The sequence below is a fragment of the Macrosteles quadrilineatus genome, unplaced genomic scaffold (genome assembly GCF_028750875.1).
Source record: "Macrosteles quadrilineatus isolate MER2022 unplaced genomic scaffold, UCM_ALF_1.0 Scaffold_7__1_contigs__length_78375512, whole genome shotgun sequence".
Lineage (NCBI taxonomy): Eukaryota > Metazoa > Arthropoda > Insecta > Hemiptera > Cicadellidae > Macrosteles > Macrosteles quadrilineatus.
Window position 1 is genome coordinate 20,289,973 of NW_026542600.1, and position 26,183 is coordinate 20,316,155.

General features: G+C 33.2%; 1 protein-coding gene across 2 annotated transcripts; it reads left to right on the plus strand.

The window, feature by feature from the left end:
- Positions 1-25,064, plus strand: LOC128999128 (protein O-linked-mannose beta-1,2-N-acetylglucosaminyltransferase 1-like). 2 transcript variants are annotated; one of them, XM_054425491.1, is made up of 14 exons: positions 1-115; positions 5,595-5,741; positions 6,288-6,444; positions 8,906-9,141; positions 10,312-10,467; positions 11,661-11,765; positions 12,267-12,426; positions 13,589-13,692; positions 18,900-19,076; positions 19,457-19,589; positions 20,114-20,254; positions 21,782-21,955; positions 22,990-23,121; positions 24,901-25,064. In XM_054425491.1, the coding sequence occupies exons 1-14, from the start codon at positions 103-105 to the stop codon at positions 24,983-24,985; spliced, it is 1,920 nt and encodes a 639-aa protein (XP_054281466.1). In that variant the 5' UTR covers positions 1-102; the 3' UTR covers positions 24,986-25,064. The 2 variants fall into 2 exon arrangements, with proteins under 2 accessions (XP_054281466.1, XP_054281467.1); XM_054425492.1 differs by lacking the exon at positions 22,990-23,121.
- Positions 25,065-26,183: the final 1,119 nt, after the last annotated feature.

The following is a 26,183-nucleotide window of genomic DNA, read 5'->3' on the forward strand; positions in this document are numbered from 1 at the left end:
TTGAGGTTATGTGACAAGTGAAATGATGGTTTTTGACTACATTTGATTTTGAATAGAAGGAAAGGTAGTCAAACTAATTTTTCGTGATATGAAATGTAAACGATGACAGCTTACCGTAAGTAAATTAATAAATTTATTGATTGTCAGAGGTTTTTCAGCAACATTAACATTATTTACACATTTTAATTATACACAATCAATGTATCAGTCATTAAACATATACTGTAAAACATGGGAGTTCGCATTGCATTTAAACAGATAGTGGTCATAATATTTATTGATGTTCGCTTGTCTAGTAATGTTATATAATTGTTATATATAATCACGTGCTCTACATTGTTTACTATCCCGCTTTGACACTATGAAAAATATATGCGGGATAGAAGAAACGATATTTTATTATAAGCCAAACAGTAAATATTGAATTTATTTTAGTGTATGATGTACAAAGTATTTTGGCCTAGATTGACTACACTAACACTTTCTGCCGACGAGTAAACTAGTTAGCCACCCGTTAAATAAGAGTACTTTGCAAACTGCAATCTATATAATTCACTCGTGAAAGATCAAATGAACTTAATAATTATACGATAATTGATATGGAAAAAATTGTATACATTCTTTGGACGTAAATAATTAGCATTTTTTAATAGTTTATAATGTATAAATACAAAAAAGTTGTTCATAAAAATATAAAATCTAAACATAAATTCAGTTTCGAATAGGGAATTGTTGTTATCTTTCATATAACTTTTGCTCGAATTTATAAGTTATAAATAAAACGATCTGACCAAATACATCAATACATTTTATTTTTCGGACCCTAAATTATACAGCATCTACTACAACGCATTTGAAATAGTTAACTGTCATACATGGTCCTTGTGATCCCATTTTCCACTTAAGAGTCTGTTTGAGGAAACAAAAAGAATTCCGCCACAATAATTAAGTAAATTAATACGTTGGGCAACCATTTCGTCACCCTATCAAAAGCCTACCATTTCGTATATACGCAAAAAAGGGTAATTCATCAAGCAGATGCATTATCAAGGCTACCTAGTGCTATTAGTTCTGTAGAAGATCAAGTAGATGCCTATTCACTTACTTGTCAACACTATTGATTTCCTTTGAAGAAGTTTGCGTCGAAACACTAAAAGATCAAGCATTATGCAAAGTAGTTAAATATGCACTTTAGAGGCTTCCTCGATCTGTAAACATAACTTATAGTGTACACAATTGTTGTTTATTTTTTTATGTATAGTAATACCCGTCAGCCTAAGAGATGAGGCTCTTGAAGTTAGTTCATTTTAGTCATGCGGGCATAACCAGATTTATAAGCTGATACAGTAGCACTCAATTCTAGCAAGACTGTCAAGTCAACGCTTCTCCAGTTTTCACATTAAAAAAGCAATTATTTAGGATTTGAGTTCTTGGTCTTGTTGTAGTCAATCAAGCTACTGGGAATAATATTATACAGTAAGTAGTGTTCGAATAACTATGTAGATTATTTGTGTAAGAAATTAGCTAAAATAACTTTTATCATTTTACAAATTTAAAAACTGTGTCAGCAATCTTTGCTGTCTTGTACAACTCGACGAAGTCCTTTGTAACGATGATTTATTTAATGGCTATTTATTTTATTAACAGCTAAGGAGAATTTCTAACAACTTTATTTAGAGATCCTAACATCCTCCCTTTCATAAACTTAGGTCCTATAGTAATATGTTCTATCACCTAATTAAATTAACATAGATTAGAAATAGCAATATCACACTATAATCAAATGGTATGGTCGTCGCTTGTCACTGCAAGCGCTTGATTTATACTGTGTTATAAGCCAATCATCGGTCCCATAAGGAGACACGAATCTCGGCTTCTCAAACAATAACTTTTGAGATTAATATTGAATAAACTATAATCAAACATGGCAAGGCAATTTGAGGTAGTCTTACAGCTCTCCGAAAATCACTGTGAGAACCAACGTATACAAACGCTGTTTAACTAACTAACATTACTTAAAATCGAAAAATAATTATATTATTCTTTGAAAGGGTAGCTTGAACTTCTAAAATTTTAAGTCAGGTGTGTTTGTCAACCTTTATACAATTAAAATTATTTAAAAACATTTACAAGTACTAAGGTTTTAGAGGGAGTTCGATTCCAGGGCCATCTCTCGGTGATTTGAGGAACTCTCTACCGAGGAACTCTGTCACTACCTAGCGGTGACTATACGAACACGAACTGACTGTTCTGTGTTGTGTTGTTGTTGTGTTGTGCGTGCGCCTGTTTGAGTCTTGAGGTTATGTTTTTTTAACCAGTTCCAGTTTTTAATCAGTTTAGTGTTTCAGTTTTGACAATCTCTAAAGAAAAACATAGAACTTAAAATTTTTATCTTAGTTAAATATAGTGTCAAACTAAGAAAGTGATTTTTGAACTAAGTTTTGTTTTTTGAATGGTATTGTCAAAGGGGGCTTACTATTTTGTTGACCTGGGTCAACAAATTCAATAGGTAGGCCTACATTTAGCAAAATAACCACTAAGAATGTGGATATTTACGTGAAACTTATAACGAAGGAATATCAACATAATTCTACACGTAGCCTATGTAACATTTAGTAACGATTAACAAATATTTACCTATTTGAAAAAAAAACCGCCGTAAAAATATAATTTTATTTTGTTTAAGTTACCCAGGTCAATCGCCAAAAAAGGTAACTTACTTAGAATTATTAAGGTTAACATGAAACTTGGAACGAAGGCATAGGTACCAACATGTATTCTATACATATGTAAAATTTGGTAGGTAATGATAAAAAAATATTTAAATATTTTTTTGACAAAAATCCGCCGTTAATAACTAATTTTATTTTGTTGAACCGGGTCAATCGTCAGAAAAAGGTTCTTAGAATTAAGCTCTATACATGCAACTTTGAACGAAGGTTTATCAACATGTATAAATCATAAATTCCGAGGATAATGCAAATCTTAAAAATCGTTTCAGTTGGTAAATGAAAATAAGCGTCCTTCCAGATGAGGTTGACTTGGAACGATCATTTGACAGTGTATGCTCAAAAGTCTCATCGGTCACATTTGCCTTAAAGAGACTAGCAAAGTACTATACTTAATACTTTTAATTGAAATGGCAACCATATACTTACAAGTTCTCACGAAACTCTTTTCATCTAGCTTATACCAGCCTTATCCATCGTTAAGACTTACCTCACTTAAGGAATTGTATTGTGGGGTGGTTGTACAATGTACAGCCCAAGTAGCAAGAAAATGTATACCGGTAAACAATATTGTAAAATATATTGAATCAATATTTACCCAATATTAAAAACTATTGATTTAATATTGCAATAACATTTTACAAATATCGATTTGAAACAAAAGACATTTATCAGTAAATATTGAGTCGCAATATTGAAATATATTGAAACAAGGCAAAATAAATATTGTTTCTTTAAGTTTTTAACATGGTTTCTATATTGATTCAATATTTCAGCCTAAACATAAAAACACAAAATAATAAAGATTTAGTATGAAAATCATTATTATCAGCAGTTGAGTAAAGTGATTAAATAGGTCATAAAAACAAAATTTTTAAAAAAACTAGAATAAAATTTTTTTGCCCTAGATGGGTCTCGAACCCATGACCTTTGACTTAGGCCTATAGGCCTTACCTCTGAGCTATCTGTGATTGTTGAAATTATGAGTTTTCAAGTGTTATAAGAGCAGCCGACGGTTGCAATGGTCGCAATACTTGAAATATTTTTGATTCTACAGTATAATATGATTCTGTTAATCAGTTTAGGCATCAAGTAGTTAAATTGTTTTTCTGTGAGTTGGAGAGGATACTGGTATTTGAATATAGATTATTTAATTACCATTAGGTTAGTAATGTTATTATAATTGATTGTTATATGATTAATTGATCTTTTCCCTTAATTGATTGATCTTAAACTATTAAACATGTGCTCATATAAGTTAAAGAATATTAATTAAAAAAAAAAAAAAAAAAATATAATGAATTATATTTTAAGCAGGTGTTCCACCACTGTATCTAGTACCACAACTATCACAACATTATCTTTGACAGATCCAATTTTCTCTAAAATCGTCTTATATTCTGCTGTCATAGCATTTATGTTCTTATAAATAAATCAATTTGTTAAAATGCATTTTAGAATGTTTCATACTTAAATCCAACAAAGGCCCAACGATTCTTTCCTTTGTAGGGCCAACAAATACAAGTTTCCGTTGGGCCAACGTTGGCAAGGAGTTAAAATGTCCTCCAACCATTCCCAACCGTGCCGACCATTTCCCAAAGTTGGGCCAACAATGTGTGCTACTTGGGTATGCCTTGAAGTACATACCCCTAGAGGAACCTTTTTGCTTATTTTAACCCAATAAACCATTATGAAGTTTAGTGACGGACTTTACAGACCATCAGACACCCTGTATTATTACAATTGACAGTGGCATATGACAACAATTTCTACAATGATGATAGCTGATAAAAAATCTCCTAAAGTGCACAGTAAAATGTTATAATAGTAGGTTTGTTTATGCCAATGGTGCAAAATTGGTTTGTTAACTACTAACATGTAGGCCTACAGTATTGTGTTGCCGATATTTATTGAATATTTCATCAATATTTAAACTAAGTTGATAACAAGATTTTTCTATAGATATTGTTCAATATTGGAAAGGAATGAAAACAATATTGTTTGAATATTACCTTAACAATATTGTTTTACAATATTGAACAATATTGGGAACATATTTAAACAATATTGTTTTAATATTGAATTATAATATTAACACCAATATTGTGCAATATTGGCAAAATATCAAAACAATATTGTTTTAATATTGAAGAAATCAATATTTTTGTAAATATTGGACAATATTGTTTCAATATAATGATAATATTGTTTTGCTACTAGGGAGGTTATCTTTTTTCTTGGCTTTTCAAACTCCAAAAAAAGGCAGTAAGAACCATTGCAAATCTAAAAAGAAGACAATCTTGCAGGGGGGCATTTGCATCTTTGGGTTTATTAAGTCTGCCCAAAGTCCTACACCTGGTCTACAGTCTGGAAACAGTGGTTCATTGTTTTTTTGAAATTTAGCTTAACACGTGGTTCAGACATACACAACACAATATGAGAAGACGGGTAAACTTCCGTCTGGGCCAGCACAGAATGGCAGTATTTGAAAGCTTACACTCCCAAGCTGGCATTCCTTTCTTTAACAGTTTGCCCAACTGGCTCAGAGATAGAACAAGTCCCTCCTAAATTAAAACCCAACTAAAGCACTTGTTGTCCATTGTCCTCACAGACATTTTACTTGGTGGAGGAATTTTTTAATTCACTGTTGGTAGTGTATTTAAAAATGAACGAATGAGAGTGTGCCTGTAAATGTATGTCTGAATTGGTATTGTGTATGACTGTTTTTATGTTTATTATGACATTTGCTGTGGAAAGTCACTGTAAGCCTCACCGTAGTACTGAGGTGCACAACAGTCAGCCTAGTTACTGCGGGATGGCACTAGTGCTATCTAGGTAACTGATAATTCGTTGACGATGTTTTAGCTCATGTACGTGCTAGCCTGGTATTATGCACAGCAACTCTGTTACTTCTGCTGGTCTTCTCAGCGCAGAATTGGTTGTCATGGTTTGATGAAACGTCTGTTCAGCAAAATGGAAATGATAGCTTATTTAATAACACTCTTGGTGAAGGTAAACAGTTTTTCTTACAGTATGTTATTTACTGTTAGTGTAAGTGACAGAGACAAAGCAAAATTCATAAAGCACATTATTTTCTGTTAGTGAGTAGGCTTATGTTTCAGACACATAAGCCAGAAACATAGTTTTGACACAAGTAAACCATTAGACAATAATATTATGTTACACTCTGAAGTTGGGGCATTATCATGGAGAGAATTGCCAATGGTGATATTTGGAGTTTGGTCCTTGACTACCACGCTAGAAGTTAAACTTATTAGATAATATTTAAAGTTACATACGTGATACCGGATACCCTTTTTAAATATTTGTTTTTCTTGTATCTGAATTATTGCACTTAATTTAAGTCTATTATAGTTAATGATTAAATGAAGAGAGAACTGTCTTTGAAATAGGCCTAGCAAATTTACTAATTAACCTTTTAATTTTATTAGGATATAAATTTTGACAGTTTAATTAAATGTCCACAAACTCAAGTCCCTATTCAGTATATTCAGTGAATTGGAAATTACATCACTCAAACCATAATATATTTTTCAGGTGGGGAACAGCGACAGGTACAAGATTTTATAGAAATTTCTGAAATCCTACCAAATTGCGGGATCAAGGAGCAATGTCCTGAGGAGTCATTTCCTGTCCATATCTACACAGGGCAAGATAAGGACGATCAACCCAAACTGTGCATAAGGGGAAAATAGTAGGTCAAACTTATAGGTCAAAATTTATATATTTGCCTAGTAATAATAGGAGATAAAAAACTATTTGTTCCAAGTAGTTAGGAGGGGGTAAGTGAGATCTAAGGGAAAGTAGGATATACAGATAAATTAAACTACAACTTTTTCTTGTGGTAGCCTCACATACAAAAACAATAAACAGTGTCAGCAATGACACATAGTTTTTCTTATTAGCATTTCAACAACCCTTATCAGGGGTAAGCGGTGGGAGTTACTATGATATTTTAATGGGGAAAATCACTTAAGCTAAATAGCTTTTGAAATGTAATTTTTACAGCATTAGGGGTTGTTCCGTTTTGTTTAGAGTTAAAATGACCTTAACATAGGCTACCAAATTTCATCAAAACAGGATCACAGGTGAAGTATGTAGTTCACACTCCATCCACATATACACTCAAACAGACGTCACTTCGAAAACAACTTTTTTAGGGTTCAGGGGGACCCAAAACTTATATTTCCATACAAAACTCAAAATAAAAAATGTTGACGAAAACAAAATTTTTTTCCAAATGAATACTGTACTATCATTGACTATATTGTACAGTGAAAAAGACATGCCATCAATATGAACCAGCTGTCTCAAATTTTTTTAGAGAAAAAGAACATAGTTCTGTAAGCTAGTCACATAATGTGCTAGTTACTAATGTTCTATTTTTTACCTTACTTTTTGTTGCGCGGATATGGGTCACAAAAGCTGTTATGGCTTACAAAAAGTTGCTTTGGTCAGTTTGCCTTGGTTAAAAAGTCTGTGTATTCAACAGAAATCAGTAATGTACATCAGCAAAATCTGTTGGTGACTCACATCAACTACGACGATTTTGATTTACAAACTGACGACAACTTTAGCTTGGGAATGGATCAATGGAATATCTAGTTGTATCAATGGTCAAAGGTACTATAAGAGGAGCAAGTAAAAATTGAGCCAAACCTTGATTGAAAAAAGGTATTGTGATGTGAAGGTACAATTATAGTATGTAAAGTTGTAAATAGTAAATATGCATATCTGACCAAATATTTAAAAACATTATTTCCCCAATTTTCATGTAAGATTTGGAACACTTTTGGGATTTGTTCGGGACAGTAATCTAACTCTAATTTTGTGATCGTAGAAAATGTCTGCAAAGTTCTTGCGATTAAAAATTCACAATGTTGCAAAAATTGACAACGGGCCAACCTCGATCTTTTCGTTTATGAACAAACACCTTTTAGTACACCTTGATCATGATGACATCAAGAATTTTAAGAATAATCATGGTATGGTCGTAGTTAAGAGATGGGTCATCATGTTATCACGAACGTGTAAATCAGATTATAGCTAGGCTGATTTTGTTATAAATGCACAATACACCAAATTTACTCAAGATAATAGTGCTCTAACCTGTAAACATGTGAGACGAGCTCTTAACCCATTTGCATCGGATGACGTACCAGTACGTCAATTCAGTGATGTACAGTATCACGGCTGACGTACTATTACAGCTAGACTGATTTTGTGATAAATGCACAATACACCAAATTTACTCAAGATAATAGTGCTCTAACCTGTAAACATGTGAGACGAGCTCTTAACCCATTTGCATCGGATGACGTACCAGTACGTCAAGTCAGTGATGTACAGTATCACGGCTGACGTACTGGTACCCACGTCATTCATGAAATTTGAAAATTTGGGTTTTTCAAAAAATGAACCATTTATACTTACAATATATACATATAATATTTAAATTTGTTTATTAAAATCTTATTTTCCTTGAATGATTTCATATTTACATAATACAGGCAGCTATTTAACTATTTTTATCAAAAGTATGAAAAATAGTGAAAACGTGTCCTAAATACATATACATATAAAATATATTATTTTTGTATACATTATAGGTTTTATATTATTTTCAGCTATAAAATACTATAAAACAAAATAAAAAATAGTCTAATTTCTGGCTTCTTTTTTTCTGGCAGGTATATGTACCAATTTTTTGTAGAAATATATAAAATAGTGTAAAAATATCCTAATTCTAAATACATATACACATATGTGAAAAATTCAAAATAATATAAAAATATTTATTTTATTATTATTTTCAGCTATAAAATAAGCCTACTATAAATCATCATAAAAAATAGTCAAAAGCATAAGTTATATTTTTATTTTTAATGTTTCCGTGATACTGGGATTTTTGGTTAAAAAATAAAACGGTACAAATGGGTTAAATGTCTAGTGATTTTAGTTTTTGGGGTTGAAAAAAAGACAAGCTTGATTTAAAAAGAAAACAGAAAAAAATATGTATAGTTTTAAACAATACACTTCTTGTTAACACCAGTTTTAAACTAAGCATTTAACCATGACTAAGTTCCTTGCCAGTTGGAATTGGAAACCTGGCTGCACCATTCGCAAATCTTAATGGTCAGTGTTGTTGTTTGCAGTGTCATAGGCAACAACATCAATGGAGGAGGGAGGGGATTGAATGCTGCCATTGTTGACTCAGTCCACTTCCAAGTTATAGCAGTGCACAACTTTGACCTCTATAGCCAGAACAGCACCTCTCTAGAACTGTGGTTGGCCAATCAGGTCCTAGATAACGACATCATTATCGTCTTCACGTTCGATGAGGCCTCAAAAGAACTTAGCCGCAAGGCGAAATTGTCACTCTATAGACTAGGTAACTATATTAACCTAAATACTGCAAGTAGATTTATCATACTCCTGTGAAATATGAAGCTGTCTTTCATGTGTTTCATATCCAATCACACTAAAATTTTCTTATATTGACTAAAATAATTTTCTTGAAACTCAAAACTGGTTTGAAATTAGACTTATGTTTGAAACTAGTTTGTAATCTTTTAATTTACCGTCTGAAACCAGCTGTAAAAAGTTTAAAGTTTGAAGAATTAAGTTTTACAGCATGTTTTTTTAATCCTATCTCCTTTCATGACTTTGATTTTGTAAGAAATTCTGTTCAAAATGTATAAATGAAAGATGAACAAAATAATAATGAATGTTTTTGTAGCCATATTTATAATGTTACTATAATTTACATAATTTATTAAAAATTTGGTTAAGTATACTTTAATCAGAGTTGATATAAAAATTGGTGTCCGCCCCTGCGGACGAACCCCCCCCCCCTGAAGGAATCTTGAAACAATGAAATGAAAATTAATTAAGTTATGAACAGCTCAATGCATTAAAAATAAAGCGGTTGTTTAATTATGCATTTAATCATACTTTAAGTATACAATGTTATAAAAAAAACTGTTAAAAATTATAATCATGGACCTCATCAGGTAAAAGGTTCTGCTAGAAAGATTACCTGCTTTTTTCTACTGTCAGAACATATAAATAAACACATAAAAATGATCAAATTAAGAGAAATTATGATTTTACTTGCGATAGAAAACTGGTTAGTATACGGTTTCTATTTAGACCTCTTTAACGAAGAACTTAGATATTTTTAATTGTTCCTTCATCATTAATAACACATTATTTAAATTGTGTTCATTTTATCCTTACATTTTGTATCAATCTTTTACATGCATTTGAATATCTCCAAATCTTCATAAAGATTGAAGGGATAAATAAGTATTTTGTAAATGTTTTTGAAATGGAGTGGTGTGTTCAAAGTAGCTCAAAAATGTGTTAAAATTGTTTTATCGTCATACAATTTTTAATAATTGAACTGTTTAAGGGAAGGGTCATTTCTCGACCCCTAGAACAAGATACCGGTTACCCTTATGAAAAGATTTTCATCTATTTTCACTATCTACTTTGATGGTTTATGATGACTGAATGATTGAACTCGTATGGTAATATTTTTAATAAACAATGATTGCAGGAAGTGGCAAAATCCAAGATTTGCAATTTCGATCGCAATGGTACATGATTTCACAGAAAGGAATCAATGGTTTCACCTCTCTTGAAAAGTTGAATTTTGCCAAAAATGACCGCTGGGGAGAAGTAATTGATGAGAGAATTTGTGTGCCAAGGCAAAGTGAGTATTTGAATTTTTAAATAGTGAATTTGAGTATATAAGCAAAAGAGTTTAACATATAAACCAAGATTTATTTGAATGAGCTGATTGCAAATCAGTGGGTGTGAATGAAGGGTGAGTGTCGAATGGAGTGAGATGACTTGTGTAGTTTTGACTGACTACAATCACCTGTTCTTTTAGTCAGGATCGTCTTTTAAAAGCCCAGTGATGGACAGTTTGGAACCAATTGGTATAGTGATGAATCTGTACATAGTAAAAATTCTCCGTTTTTACTATTATTATCGAGCTATTTGAAAATTCTCTACACCAAGTTGATGGTTAAAGAATGATTTCTCATGCAATATTGAAGTGTGCTTCTAAATACCAGAAAATTAATCCATTGTTAGGATGCTACACAGACCTATTGCGACTTTCTGCTTCTTTTTAAATACTGTACAACTCTTACAATCAGGGCCGTCCCTAGGGATGGCGGCGCCCTGAGCAAAAGTTTTTGTTGCGCCCCTCCCCCCAGTAATAGTCACATTCGTATATCTTAATACTATACAAATTGCCAGGGCCCGCAGCTTGCCGGTTGCCCAACCTTTTCGGACGGCCCTGCTTACCATAAAACTACCTATATCTCTATTCTTCTATGTGGGGAGCGCAAAAAGCCCATCAGTGGCTGACGTGCAACAGGACAAGGTTCGCCTCTACAGAATCAATCAATCAATCACTATTCTTATAATGTAAGACTTGATAAGTAATCAATTTGTTACCTGATGTTTGTTAAGGTGTGTCTATCTGCGTTAAATGCATTTTTAGACCACACCACAGACAAAGACGGACTAGTGTTTTCATAGACTTCTTGGGGTGCGGACCACATGCACAAAAACACAAACTCCTTTGCTATCCAGTTGCGGACTGTGACATAGACTCCTCTAGAATGAGTCAGCGCGTCCCACAGTCTGAACCCCGCTGGTGGGATTCGGCGTACGATTCTTAGGAAAACAATCTGACGTAGCACTGTGTATTGTGATTGTGTGTATTAATACCTTGAGCCTGCGGACTCCGCAGGCTCAAAACCGTACCCTTCTGCAGCGTATACCCAGCAGCTAGGAAAACTCGCCTTTACCATTTTATTTGACTCAGGATTAAAAGTTAACTTTGACAATAAAAGTCCATGATGTAAGCACTTACTGACTTGCTTATTCCAGTTCCACCAGTCACTATTACTCCTGACCCGCCTCCAAGGAAGAATCCGATGAGAGAGAAATTTTGTGAAACAGTCGATGAAATGAAGTGCAAGGAATTCTGTGGAGGTAAAGTAATACCATTAAGCTTTAAGCTATACGTTATCATCAAGCAAGCAGATAATCCGTCATGTAGTTGTAATATGGACACATACACAATTAATACCCTTTGAAATTTTTCCTGGCGGATCACATAGCCTCGATGGTTACAGTAAAGCGGCGTAAGGATAGAGTGGCACTTGCACCACTTGGGTATTGTAGGAGATATTTTTTATATATCGCCATTGATGATTTATAAAGGTTTTTGTAAGTAGCCCTAACAATTTTTTTGTTTAATTCATATATTTCATTGACACTTGCAACACAATTTTGGTTATTCATAATTACCATTTGATCATCGCAACAAGATGATGTCTTCTTGATCACAAGAGATATTCTCAATTCAATCGCGGTCGCTTGTTCAATCTATGAGCTTACAATTGAACAATATTGTTTATGTCATCACAATTTTTATTGTTATGGCACAGTTGAAATATAATCTTATAAAAAATATGTTTTTTATGTCTACAGCTATAGCTCAGCACGAAGCTATCTACCCAGCTCTGTTGACCAATCGTAGCTTGATAGGAAACCCAGTCTACTCTACGCCCTTGATTGTAGTTGGCGGTTCTTCTCTGGATACACTTTCTCTCACTCTTCAGACTTTAATCCATCAACCAGGTATCCACAGGTAAGTACCTCGGATAAACACGAAGCCACACAGTTATGACCCAACTATCAACCCAAAAGGCTAGGTCATACTATAACTCTGGAACCAATGTGTGACTGGGAACTCAGAAAATCCTATTCTAGTCTTTATTTTTATTATCAAATGATGGTATTCAAAAGAATTATCTAAAAATTGCTTCACAGGTATTTAGGGTGATTTCTATGAAAGTTATAAAAGTATTGACTAAGAAATGTTCAAATGAAATAAATAAAAAAAAAAATCTTTACCGTTTGTTTGTGGACAATGTTAAACGTTTAACTAAGTATAGGCCTAGAGTAAATTTTAGTAATGTTGGATGGAAAAATTATTACAAAGTAAAACATAACAATACTTTTAACACTTTAAGGGTAAGTGTTAAGAAATAAAATATGACTGTATTTTTTCAAATAAAAGAACTCAGTAAAGATATTTAAAATTGTACATTTAACAAATTGTTAAACACAGTTTTTATTGAACATATTTTGTAATTCTGAAGTTCAATATTTTAGGACAACTTATATTACCTATCTTTTCTCAAGAGTAATTTAATTTTAGAACCAAAAGCATCATAACGTATCATAAAGAGTGGATGATTTTTGATTTTGAGAGAACACCAATAGAACAGCACGCTCAAAGTCTCCAACGGCTTTCTTTCTAAAGAAATATTTAGGAAATTTAAAATAATTTCCAACAAGTTTCTAACAGTTCTGATGCTGCATATTGTTTTACAGTTTTTTGTGTGCTAAGAACATTTGTAAATTAGGAGATGTGAGAATCAGAGGGTTGGTGGAGGGTGAAAAGGGTTTAATATTCAGACTCAGAGGTTCATTTCTGATACATCAATTGCTAGAAACCTAATGCTGTATAGGCTACATACAATACTCTCCTCTATGTGGCACTATTGTAACAAATTTTTAAAATCCGTGATTTTGTCTTATAATGTATGTTATATTTTCTACTATAGTATTTTAGGATTACTAAACTTCCCAGCCTACAAAATAATCTCCTTTGGATACCAAAACGAAACAAAAGTTATATATTAAGAATACTAAGCAAACTTAAAAGGCATGCTTCCATGACCAGGCAAATTAAAAATCTTTTATTTACAAACTGATTATTCCAGATTTGTGTCTTATGTTATCAGCCCAAGTGTACTTGTCCTCTATCCAGAAGCTAACGAAGAAATGGCAGAGTTGGTAAGATTGTTCTCCTTCCAACCAGTTCCGATCAACTCAACAGCTAACAATGGTAATTTATAATCTTAAATCTACAAGTACAATACACGTCTGATAATGTGATAGCTCTTGTTTGTTTGTACTAATGTGGTAATTGGTAGCACAACAAGGCAGCCAATGTAGGGTATTTAAGGTCCAATTCCTATGCGGCAACTGATACGACTCTAGCCACGCGTCTAATTCCTATCCCGCGACTCCCTAGTGACTACTGCAATTACACTCTTGACCGTAATGGAATAAGCACAGTTGGCAGCGAATATATTACTTGGAGAAGAGGAGGAAAAGGAAATATTCATGTGCATGGTAAAAAACAATGAACAACCTAATCCATTGTTCATGGTACGGTGAAAAGAGGGGTTTCAGAGTATTCTTATTCAGAGACATCTTCTTCAAGTATTGGGCGTGCTTGGGGTTGAAAACGTATGGGTGGTGACGAACCAGTTCCATCAACTTTGAATCATCTATAAAGGTACACACCTCAAACTCCGTATGTATAAACTATAAATTCGTTACAGCCGCGCGACTGAAGCGACTGGACTGCTCACGGAGCAGTCGAGTCGTGACTACTCTAGCCACGCGGCTCTAATCGCACCAGTCGCGTGGCTGTGGATGCTGGATAGGAATGGGTTGCATTTACTTTGCATTGAAGCAGTCAAATTTTACCACGCGACTAGAGTCGTAACAGTCGTAGGATAGGAATTGGACCTTTACTGAGGGGCAAATTGTTATTTTGTTTCAGGGGTCAGGGAAAATGTCCCTCAAACAATTTTAGTTTAAAACACTTTAAAACATGCTTTTGGGCTATATAACAGCCGGGATTCCCCTTCTTAAACGTTTTTATACACTTACTTGTTTCTACAAGTGTTATGAATATTTTTAACTAATCCATACAAACATAATAATATGGTAAAATAAAACTAACATTTTAAATAGTAAATAATGCACCAGTAGATCCAAAAACGACTTATTTCCTTGACTAAAATTTAATGCTTGAATAAATAATGATAAAAAAATTGTCCTCTTTGTTGACTGTGTATACCGTAAAATACTAGACTATAGACACAGCAATACTTGGCAAGGCCATACATGATATGAAACAACAGATTTTGCTTCTATGCGCTTTTGGCTGAAACTTCTCAAACTGACTAAAATGTCTTGTAATAACCAGTAGTACATTGAAGAAGCTAGCAAGCTAAACACGTGCCTAAGTTAAGTTTGTTTTATTTCTTCAACGGCTGTAACAATGATTTGAAGCGCTCTGCTCCTGTGAATTGTTCATTTTCATGCATTTTATTTTGCCATCCCAGTTTCAAGAATTTGAATTTTATTATATTTACCTTTTGTTGTTGCTTGAGTTCTTGTAGGTAAGATGTTTGTGTCCCCCTATGTATTTTGCCTCCTTTTGTGGCATATTCAGGGGTCTTCTTGTTCATTCATCTTCTTATCACTAACACTATAGTCTATATATTTACAGTAATTTTTACAGTCACTAATATTGCGGTCACCCCAGTCCAAGAAATGAAATGGAGGATGAAAGATCTTAAGCATGAATCCACTGCATGTCCGTAGTCACAACACACATTGGCCCGACCGCAATACTAGTGACTGTGTGACTAGTGTGTGTGAAAATATTTGTATACAAAGTTAGTAATAAGGTGGTGAATTGATTAGGTTGGCAAAAATAACATCTTATATACAAGAACTCAGGCAAGAACAACAAAGTCAAAGTCAAAGATTTTTATTGTCTTTAAACACATGTGTGCAATTGACAAAGTCACAAGCATATAATGTATGTAAATAGCCTATTCTAAGTAAAAGGTACATTGAAAAATAGAATATTAATTTATAGATAAAAACAATAACAAAATATAAAAACACCAGGGAATGACATAACAAACAATTAATATAAAATCTAAACAATTATCCAATTTAAATTCTTAAAGTACTAATGTCACAAGCTAAAAATTCATCAACAGTATAAAAAATATGTTCTCTTAACCATATTTTAATCTTATTTTCAAACTGTTTTGAAGTTATATTCCACATGTTTTCTGGCAGTTTATTAAATAATTTAATTTTCATATAAACATGACTGTTTCTTGTTTTTTCCAACCTTACAGAGATTAAGTTAAGAAGATAGTTTTTCCTCGTTTGATAGCCATGTATTTCTTTTCTAACAGACAATTTACAAATAGAATTCTTAACATCCATCAGGCAGCAATATATGTACAAATTTGGAAGAGTCATTATTTTAAGCTCTTTGAATAAAGGAACACATGACTCCCTATCTGAAACATTTGTAATGACTCTTACAGCTCTTTTTTGCCACTTAAAAGCCTCTAATGCACTACACGAGTTGCCCCATAAAGTTATGCCATACTTTAAGTGAGAATGAAAAAAAGCATAATAGGCAGTTATCAGCATGTTTTTGGTTACACAATCTTTCAACTTTCTAAGAAGGTGAATTACTCTAGACAGTTTTCTACACAACTGCTCGACATGAGTTTCCCAACTTAACCTACTATCAAGATAAATACCTAACAACTTAACAGGTTTCACATCTTTATATATAGAAAAGTCCAAAGAAAAGATAATTTGTTCAGTCTTTTTCTCATTAACAATTAAAAGATTAGAATGAAACCATTCCATTGCTATTTCTAAGGCTTGGTTCTCAGTTCTTATTAGATCATCTAGGTGTTTTTTACTGTTAAGAAGTGTGGTATCATCTGCATATAACACTGTGGCACAAGGAATATTTGAAGCAAAATCGTTCACAGCAATAATAAATAAAAGAGGTCCAAGGACTGATCCCTGAGGCACACCCATTAATATTGTTCTAAAGCCAGACTTATCACTGCCCTGTACCACCATTTGTTCTCTACCACTCAAGTATGATTTAAATAAATTAAGTTCTTTACCTCTGATACCATAGTGAAACAGTTTGTCTAGCAGTAGCTCATGATTCATGCAATCAAAAGCTTTAGTAAGATCTATGAGTAAGGCAGATGATAACAGCTTATTTTCTAAGTTTTCTAACACTGTTTCTATCACATTCTCTACTGCTTTTACTGTATTTTTACCTTGCATGAAACCATACTGTTCCTCACAAAACAAATTATTAGTCACAAAAAATGTATCAAGTTGAGCCTTAATACAGGATTCAAAAACTTTACTTACTATAGGAACCAGAGATATTGGTCGGTAACTAGATGGGCTCAACTTTTCACCCTTTTTATAGACTGGTATCACTTTTGTTACTTTTAGTGCTTGCGGATATATACCCTGTTCCAAGATCATATTAAACAGTAAAGTCAACGGTGTCACTATCACCTGACATATTTCCTTTAGAACTCTATTTGATAAACCATAGTAATCTTCACTACATGATGAACTTAAGCTAGTAACAACTTTAGTCACATCTATACCTTCAATTGTTCGCCAAACCAGATATTTATTCAAATCTTTTTTTCTTTCAAGGACAAAATTATTTACTAATTCTACTGCCTTGTCATGGGATTTATTCTTATCACTAACAACATTTATACTACCGGTACTTAAAATATTAACAAAATAGTCATTAAAAGTATCTGAATCAATTAATACATTTTCTTGCTTAGTGACATTACAATTTGACTCAGTTTTTATTAAAGCCCACGCAGCTTTACATTTATTTGAGGAACTTAAAATGTACTTTTCATTTGCAACTTTCTTGCAATAGTTAACTTTGTGTTTGTACCTTTTTTTTACATCTATATATTCTTGTTTGAAGATATTTTCATTTTCTGTGCCCAAGCTATTTTTATATCTATCATAAAAAGCATTTACATACACTTTAAAGCTCTTCAATTCTGGTGTATACCATTTTAAGTCAGGCTTTTTTCTAGTTTTCACCTTAACTTCCTTAACCCTACAGCATTCATTATATGAATTTGTCAACAATAAATTAAAATGATTGAAAGCTATATTTACATCTCTTATACTACATAACTGCGTCCAGTCAATTTGGGACAATTTACTTTTTAAATTGAAAAGTGCTTCAGGTGTCAGTTCTCTGACTTTCTTAGTCAAAACATTGTTAGGTATCACACTTTCCACAGAAATTTCTTTAAATTGAGCATATACCCCCGCATGATCCGATAAATGAGGTTCTATTACACAACAAATTGTTTTCTTTCTATTAAAATTACTTACAATATTATCTATGCATTTCCCCCCCCTAGTCGGTTCCTCATTCAACCAATACATGTCAAAGGATCGCAATAAATTCAAAAATGATTCTCTTTCATGTGATTTTGACAAAATGTCTATATTAAAATCAGCTGAAATAATATGCTTCGACCCAGAAAATTTACCATATAAGTGTAACAAAAACGATTCAAATAGATTAAAAAACATACTAATATTAGAATCAGGAGTTCTATACAAAGTGGAAACAACTACATTATCATTAGGTAACAAAATGGCAGTAACTTCAAAAATGCTGTCACAATAGAATTGTTTCACATCTATAGCTTGAACCTCAATCCCATGCTTTACAAAAATAACACTTCCACCCCCTCTATTCAGTGAGTTATCCCTAGCACAAATATTACCCAAGTTGTACCCAGCAGGCATATACAAACGGGATTCTTCTTCAAACAACCAGTGCTCATTTATCGTTAAAATATCACATCTTAAACTACTTAAAAAAACATCTATTAAATTTAACTTATTTCTCATTGACCGGACATTACAGTGATAAATACTAAAGTTTGTTGGTGAGAGTTCTATGGTTGACGGTCTAGTGTTGGTGGTGAGTCGTTTCCCAACAAAGACTCGGTGCCAGGTGGGAGAGGTTGTTCTTCATTTGGACTCGCTGGATGATTTTCCGTCTTCCTTGCCGTCACAGCCTCAGATATCTTTTCAGAGAGCCATTTTTTCCCTTGCTGGTTTAGGTGAAGACCCTGACGTGTGTGCGAATGTCTTCCAGCATTGCTCGCTTCCACCAAGATGACATTGCTGTATTTTTCACTAAGCCAACAAAGGTAAAGCTAATCATTTTCATAGTAATTATTTTAACTTTTTCAAAAAACTGTGATGACATGCTCACATAGAAAATCTTCCAAGACAATTTTTACTCAATTCTCCAGTTCCTCTTAGAAATTTCATGATTGTCACATTTAACACATGAACTTAAACTACAGTGGTTTGTCTTTAACTTTTACATTTGTCTGATTTCAGAACACATATTGTTTGGGCTACGGTTAGTAAAGAAACGCTTTCCAAACAAGAAATATGCTATAGTTCTTGATGAAGGCTTAATCTTGTCCCCTGACTTTTTATTCTACATGGCTCAGTTGGTTTTTCTTTTCCAAAAAGACGACTCAATTTTTGCAATATCTGCTTGGAACTCAAATGGTAAGTTTGTTTTCTTGATTATTTATGTATTAGCTAATATAGTTATACTAAATTTCAAATGTTGAATACTTAAAAGGGGTTCCAAGTCATTAAAATGGTCTTATAACTATAAATTTAAATTGATCTTCACAACTGTTAATGCACGACCTATGGTTGGTCAGAATTTAACATATTCATTGGGGTTGTAAAACCCTTTATAAACTGGGCACAATATTTCAAAAAATGATGATAAATTTGAAATCACTTAAGTCTTAAAACATTAATACTCTTTTTCATAATGAGTTTATGTATTATGTCAAGTTTTTTACTATGTTGGAAGTAGATACATACTTAGTTGTTTTCCCACACCTCAGAGTATTGTATTTCTTTTAATCTTCCAGGTTACAAAAACATCTCCAGTAATCCTCACTTGGCTTATCGATCCGAACATTTCCCAGGACTTGGGTTTTTGTTGCCTCTCAGTGTTTTCGATAAATACTTAGAAGGGAATTTCTCCTCTTGCTGTAGCCAGCCGTAAGTGTTTGATTTATTTTAAATTTTGAAAAATGTCTAGCTATGTAAATCTAGGAGAATAATATGATTGATGTAATATAAGTGATGATGATGGTATGGATTAGTTTATATTTTTGTAACGTCAACATACTCTGGTGTGGGAATTTTGAAGGCAAATACTAGTGAAGGGTGAATATTGTTAAAAGGAAATGCTAGTAATGGTCGTACACCAAAGTTTACCAATACAAAACTCTAAACTGAAGACATAGTCTCAGAAGTTAATAATTGATCTAAAACTAATCTAACAAACTGGAGTTTTTACAGATCACAGTTTTGGTAGCCTTTAATATCCTTAGTAGCCTGTTACTCATGTTACACTACCATTTTTAAAAGTATTGTTTTGCCAGATTCTTTAATGAAACACAATCAATCATTGTATATGAGTGAGATATGTTTACGGTTTTATAGTTCAATTTTAAGATTGAAAACTTTTGTGTTGAAATCTTTTGTGTTGAAAACTCTGATGGTATGTGTTTTTCTTACAGAGCAGTTCTCGGCTGGAATATTAATGGCAGTGTTGTGATTCCTGATGTGTCGAGAGTTCTTCGAAGACCCAAAGACTTTCTTCACTTCCCTCCAGAAGACCCTCAGTTCCAACTCTTCACTCAATCTAGAGCTACCAACATGTAATTTAAATAACATTAACATTAATATTTACTAAAAGTTTAAACCCTAAATGACCTTTCAACAAACCCGCTGAGGCAGGCTCAAGGCGGGTTGTTCCGATAAGTGGGCCAACCACAGGGCACTGTCACATTTCCAATTCTCGGCCAACTAATGGCTGTGACGCACAAAAGTGCCATAATGTGTCGTATATTATAGCTGAATGTAGTTCTATAAAGCGCTGACTAGTAGCTGCACTTGCTAGGTCCAAGTAAAGAGCAATAATTACAAAATATATTAGTAAATAAATATAGGATGGAGAGGACACAGCTAACTCACCTGATGAAAGGTTGCAGATGAGTCAAAGAACACATAAAATCACACACATAATTTACTTAATATTTCGCCTCTTTCAGAGGCTTCTTCAGAAGTAGGCCTAGATGGTAGTTACAAAACAACAGTTGAAATAGGATGACACAGTTTGAATTCAAAATGTCTGACAGGTTGTCCAACTGACACTGCACAAAGCACTAAATACAGGCACATTGCAATATTGTATTTACATATAATATGTACATTGAAAAGCAAATTAGTATTTAATCCAAGCTAAATGCTTTTTCCTAAAAACATAACCTTAAAATATATTAGTAAGGATTGATGCAAAACCACTACAACACTGTAATCTAAGTCTGTAACAAAAAGTGCAAATAAAAAACGACGACCACAAAAAAGTGAGGAAAATCGTGCCTCTATGAGAGCATAAACAGATAAACACATGTGACATGCACACTGGCTGGTTAGTAACTATTGACATCATGTCTTTGGGCAGTTATGAAGAAGATAAACTGCACCCACATCGAACGTTATAAGTGAAATATGACGTGGTTCAGTTCCCATTCATCACCTCCCCCTGAAGCCACACAGTTTTGACTGTTAAAAAAAAAATTAATAGATGTGTTAAAAATAGGCCTTTTTTATTTAAGTTGTTGTTATTTACTTTAGAGGCTTATTAAAAACGTGTCATGCAAAAAAAGAAATATAAAATACAAATTTGTCACTCAATAAAGGTTTACAGCAGGGTTTTTTTAATAAAGGGCCCCGGGGCGCAAAAGGGTTTAAGGTTTTTTGGATGCGCAATGAAGAGAAAAACCCCCCTACAAGGTAGGTGAAGAGGAGCACATGTATCTCTTGGGGCCCGGGCCATAGCGAATCACATACAAACCGCAGGCCTTGTTTTCAGTTTAAAATTTGAAGATATTCTTCCAGGTGTCATGTTGGGAGCAGTGTATGGAAGCAGAAGCTACAACACACAGTTTTTATAGTTGAACATTGTGTGTGAGATATATTTCTCTTTAGCAACCCAAATGCAGCGACAATCTACTAGAAGTAGGAGGGGTGTGTATAAAAACCTGGAATACATAGTTATATTATGAATGAAAATTAGTTTAATAATTGATCTCTCTCTGCAGGCACCCCTAATTACCGCCACTGTTGGGTACCTAATTCAGTTATGCAAAACATCAGTTTACAAAGTTGATCGCTGGTTCTAGGGATGATTCTGCTTGGATTGAGAAGCCTCAGGAGTTGGTCAAAGAAAGATACTTCCAACAGCTGGTGAATCTCATCCAGGAAAGCACAACCTTCCATTTGTCTGACTCTGACCTTCATTTGTGTCGGGAGGGAACTAATGCTGCTGCCTTGCAAATGCTGCATGAGTTTTCTGGGTTAGTTGTTACATGTTACGTAGATACTAGAGACCAATACTTCATTGATATTACTTGTGTTGTTTTCTGCTGTTATATAATTGATTAATTAGCAAAGTAATAAACTACATTCTAATTTTGAAATCCTATTATACAGGATTGGTAAAAAGTTTAAAGACTGTTTCCACTGTTGAACAGACAACGTAAATAAAACTAACTGGCCTACATCTAGGCAAAAAAATGAAATTTTTGAGTGATATAGTAGATTTGTTCATTGCTCTGTAATAGAATATTTTTTGAAGAGCCTCAAATTATCAAATATAAGCTAACATAAAAAGTGTGTAATTTTATTGTACGGTTTTAGGAACATCTGAGCTAGAGATTTGTATATAGAAATTCAAAATGAAGTGTTCTTTTATAGGCTTATAATTAGGCCTAATTAAAATATCTGGGGCAGTTCCTGAAAAAAACTCAACCAAGAGCAATGGACAAAAATGCTATTTCACTATAAAAGTTTGTTTTTATTAGTCACTATAATTTATCAAGTTTGCTTAACTGCTATTGTTCGTTCAAAAGTTATAAAGTGGCCCTAGGTATTTGTTAACCCTGTAATATGATAGTAAAACGATCTTTATTCATAAAAAATGTGCAAAAAAACTCTTTACAGCAGATAGGTAGACAAGTGTTTGAGTTTAAAAATCTAGTTATCATTATTCAATTTTTGAATAATTAAAACACAGTTAAAATCAATCTGAATGATTGGAACTTTTTTTTTTTTTTAAAGAGGTTGGCGGCCTCTTTCAACCTTGCATTTGCCCGTCCACATAGACTAAGCGCCCGTGCGTGGATCGCTTAACAGCAAAGCAAGGAGTGAGCCGGTACAGTACAAAGGTGAACTGTACTGATAAAATGTTATCGGCAGTGACCAGGATCCGAACCCACGACATCGCTGCCTTGGGCCCGAAGTCCGCGACGCTACCGACTGAGCCACCGACTCACTAATTATATTAATAATACTAATTAATATTGGAACTTTGCAAGCATTCTTTTTACAGGAGGGTTTTTGCCATTTACTACAGTGAAATGGATTACAAAAACTCAACTACTTTGAAAACGATTGCCAGATGCTTTGGAATGTCCATGCCACCAGATATAAAACCCCAAGGGTTGTACCAAGATGTTTTCAGGTGGGCTTATCACATTTGTTAGATATATTTAAACTATTTATTTTCAAACTTTATATGAAATACAATGAAGCCAATATAGTACTCTAAATATTTGAAACTTTATTTTATCCAGTTGTTGGCCTTTATTCATTCTCAGCGTTACTACAAACCTGAAAATTTTTTTTTTATGACATGCTCTCAAAGTCATTTTCTAAAAAGTTGTCTCTGGTGCTGGCAATAACTATAATTTTACTTGCAACCGTTTTTTTTTTTTAAATAGCCGTTTTATTTCAGTTCTTAGAGTAGAAAAGATTCACTTAACTTAACAGCATTGATTTTTTTACTTAACACGGGTAACGGACCAATGAGGTTCAAGGATTTAGAGAACAAAAGTAAAATTGTAATGCTTCAAACTTCAACTTATCAGCTGTTCAGGCCATACTAATTTATTGTCAATGAGTGGTGCAATTAGTCTTAGGTAAAAAGATTCCTTGCATCACTATCAGTGGCAATGAGAGGTTATAAACCAAAAAATAACCTCTCTCTTAGAAGTTATGAGTACTGTAATGAATGTTAGTAATTAAAACACTGTTGTAGGTAAAGTAGTGTACGCAACTCGCGCAAATAGTCTTATCGACACTCATAGAGGTTTTTAAGGAACTCGCCAAGGCTCGTACCGGTACCTTAAATTTCTACTCTTGTCTTTAACACTATCATTACGAGATTGTTGCGTAACGGGATATAACAACAATCTGATATCTTTAATGGGCCTGGGCCCACTGGTTCCAAGAGGCCGAGGGGGGCAAGAGGTTTTAGGTTTGTAGGAGGCAAAAAGATGAGAAAAATTTCCTCCCAAGGAAGGAGGGAGGGGCGCAAATACTTCTCGGACCCATAGCAGGTCACATGCAAACAGCAGGCCTGCTCTTTCCCATTATAATAATAATATAATACTTAAAGAGATGTTTCTATCAAGTTTCATTTCAATGTTCTCTCTCAACACAAGTCAAGCCTGATGGTCGTGTCTTTAAAACTATACTACAGGGTGTCCCGGAACTCTCTACCAATATTTTAGGGCATTGCTCCTGGGTAAGAAACATAACTAAATATCATATTTAAACTGTCCAGAAGTCCTTAGTTACTCACACAGCCGCCATTTTGTTTTTTTCAGTTATTTATTTTTTTCTAAAGAATAGTTAAACATACGAAATGGAAACTTTGCACAAACATTTATGACAACTAGACAAAGCTACCAAAAAATTATCACAATTTTTTAAATTCATAAAACAAAATGGTGGCCATTTAAAATTTTTGTAAAATCAATGGTTTTTGAGTTATTTAAGAAAAAAATTTTTTTAAATGGCCGCCATTTTGTTTTACGAATTTGAAAAATATTCATACTTTTTTTGTAGCTTTGTCTAGTTGTCATAAATGTTTGTGCAAAGTTTCCATTTCGTATGTTTAACCGTTCTTTGGAAAAAAATAATAACTGAAAAAACAAAATGGCGGCTGTGTGAGTAACTAAGGACTTCCGGACAATTTGAATATGATATTTAGGTACGTTTCTTACCCAGGATCAATGTCCTAAAATATTGGTAGAGAGTTCCGGGACATCCTGTATATTGAAAATTAATTAATAATTCTGAAAAACCCATGGAGTATTCAAGAATAAATATTTTTCAAAATATAGAATAGTTACCGTATGGTTTTTATTCAAATACCAATGTAAAGTTAGGTTTCTAAATGCTCTGTCATTCTTTGAATATTTTAATCTTTGATTAATTATGTTTTGATTTCCTACAGGTTTGCCATTGATGGAAGCACAGTGTTGTTAATAGAATCACAATCACCTTTCTTCAAGTCAAAACTTCGATCTGTCACAATTTAAATAGCTTTATAAATCTTATAAAAATGTTTAGTTTATAAAATATTTATACATTTTACAAAACAAGTATTTCCTTACTTCCTCCATTCATAGTAAAAATCCTACATTGGTACAAAAAAGGTAAGCTAACCCTTTATCTTACAGCTATCCTAAAAATATAGATCTATTTTCTTACGATGGGTGAATGACATTAATTTAATTCTATTGTGAGAGAACAACAATATTTTTTAGTCTTTTGTGTTCAAAATAGCCAGTAAATGTACAATAAAGGAAACACTCTTCCATTATACCTGAAAATGGCAGGTATGTACTCAATGTCATAGCCAAGGGTTCTTATGGATAAAAAAGGTAGAATAACAACACTGATAATGGTAATTTTGAACTCATTGTTTAGGAATATTAACCATTTATAAAAATAAAATGTATTTAATGATTGTTTCAAATATTGTATGTTAACTTTTTTAATACATTGCCATGTTAAAGATGTAGCTATTTTTCTAATCTACAGTTCAATGTAGCAAACGTCTGAGCTGCTAAAATTGAATGTCTTGTCTTAGAGTATGTTTGAATCATGTCAAAATGAAAGGCCAGGTTATTGTAAGCTATAACTTATTTTTATCCATCAACTATCATAATGTGACATACTAAATTAGGAAATACAGTAGAACCTTGTTAATTCGAGTAATGTTTGTCTGTTCCCCTCAGAAAACCTCTAAAATCCAAAAAATAATATACCGATAATTCAAAGTGATTTTTACGCTTAATACAACCTCTAAAATTCAAATTTGCGCATACTCGAGCCTCTACAATTCGAATTTTGTTGCCGTATATCAAATTGTTACCTCAAAAATTCGAAGTCAACCTCTACAATTCAAACTGCGTAAACATAAGCCTCTGTAATTCGAATTCAGGACAAAAAGTATGCATGTTGCAACATGAACTGACACTCTTATTGATGTACTCTTATTGTATTGATGTTCATTAGTCTCTGTTCTTTCAAACTCTACACTTAAAACTGGGATCTCTATTATTCAAATTTTATTTATTCTGAGCTCTATAATTCAAACACTCTATATTTCAAACTTCCTAAAATTCTAAATATATTGTCTTTCCTCTGAAATTTGAATTAGCGAGGTTCTACTGTATAACCTCAATTGTAGTATATACCGGTACATTATGAGAGGCTCGGCCAACTCCTGTT

Excerpts from the sequence above, each read along its gene's own strand:
- LOC128999128 (XM_054425491.1), top strand. Across the intron at positions 12,427-13,588 it reads CATCAACCAGGTATCCACAG|CCCAAGTGTACTTGTCCTCT; the intron begins GTAAGTACCTCG and ends TTATGTTATCAG. Across the intron at positions 23,122-24,900 it reads TTGTACCAAGATGTTTTCAG|GTTTGCCATTGATGGAAGCA; the intron begins GTGGGCTTATCA and ends GATTTCCTACAG.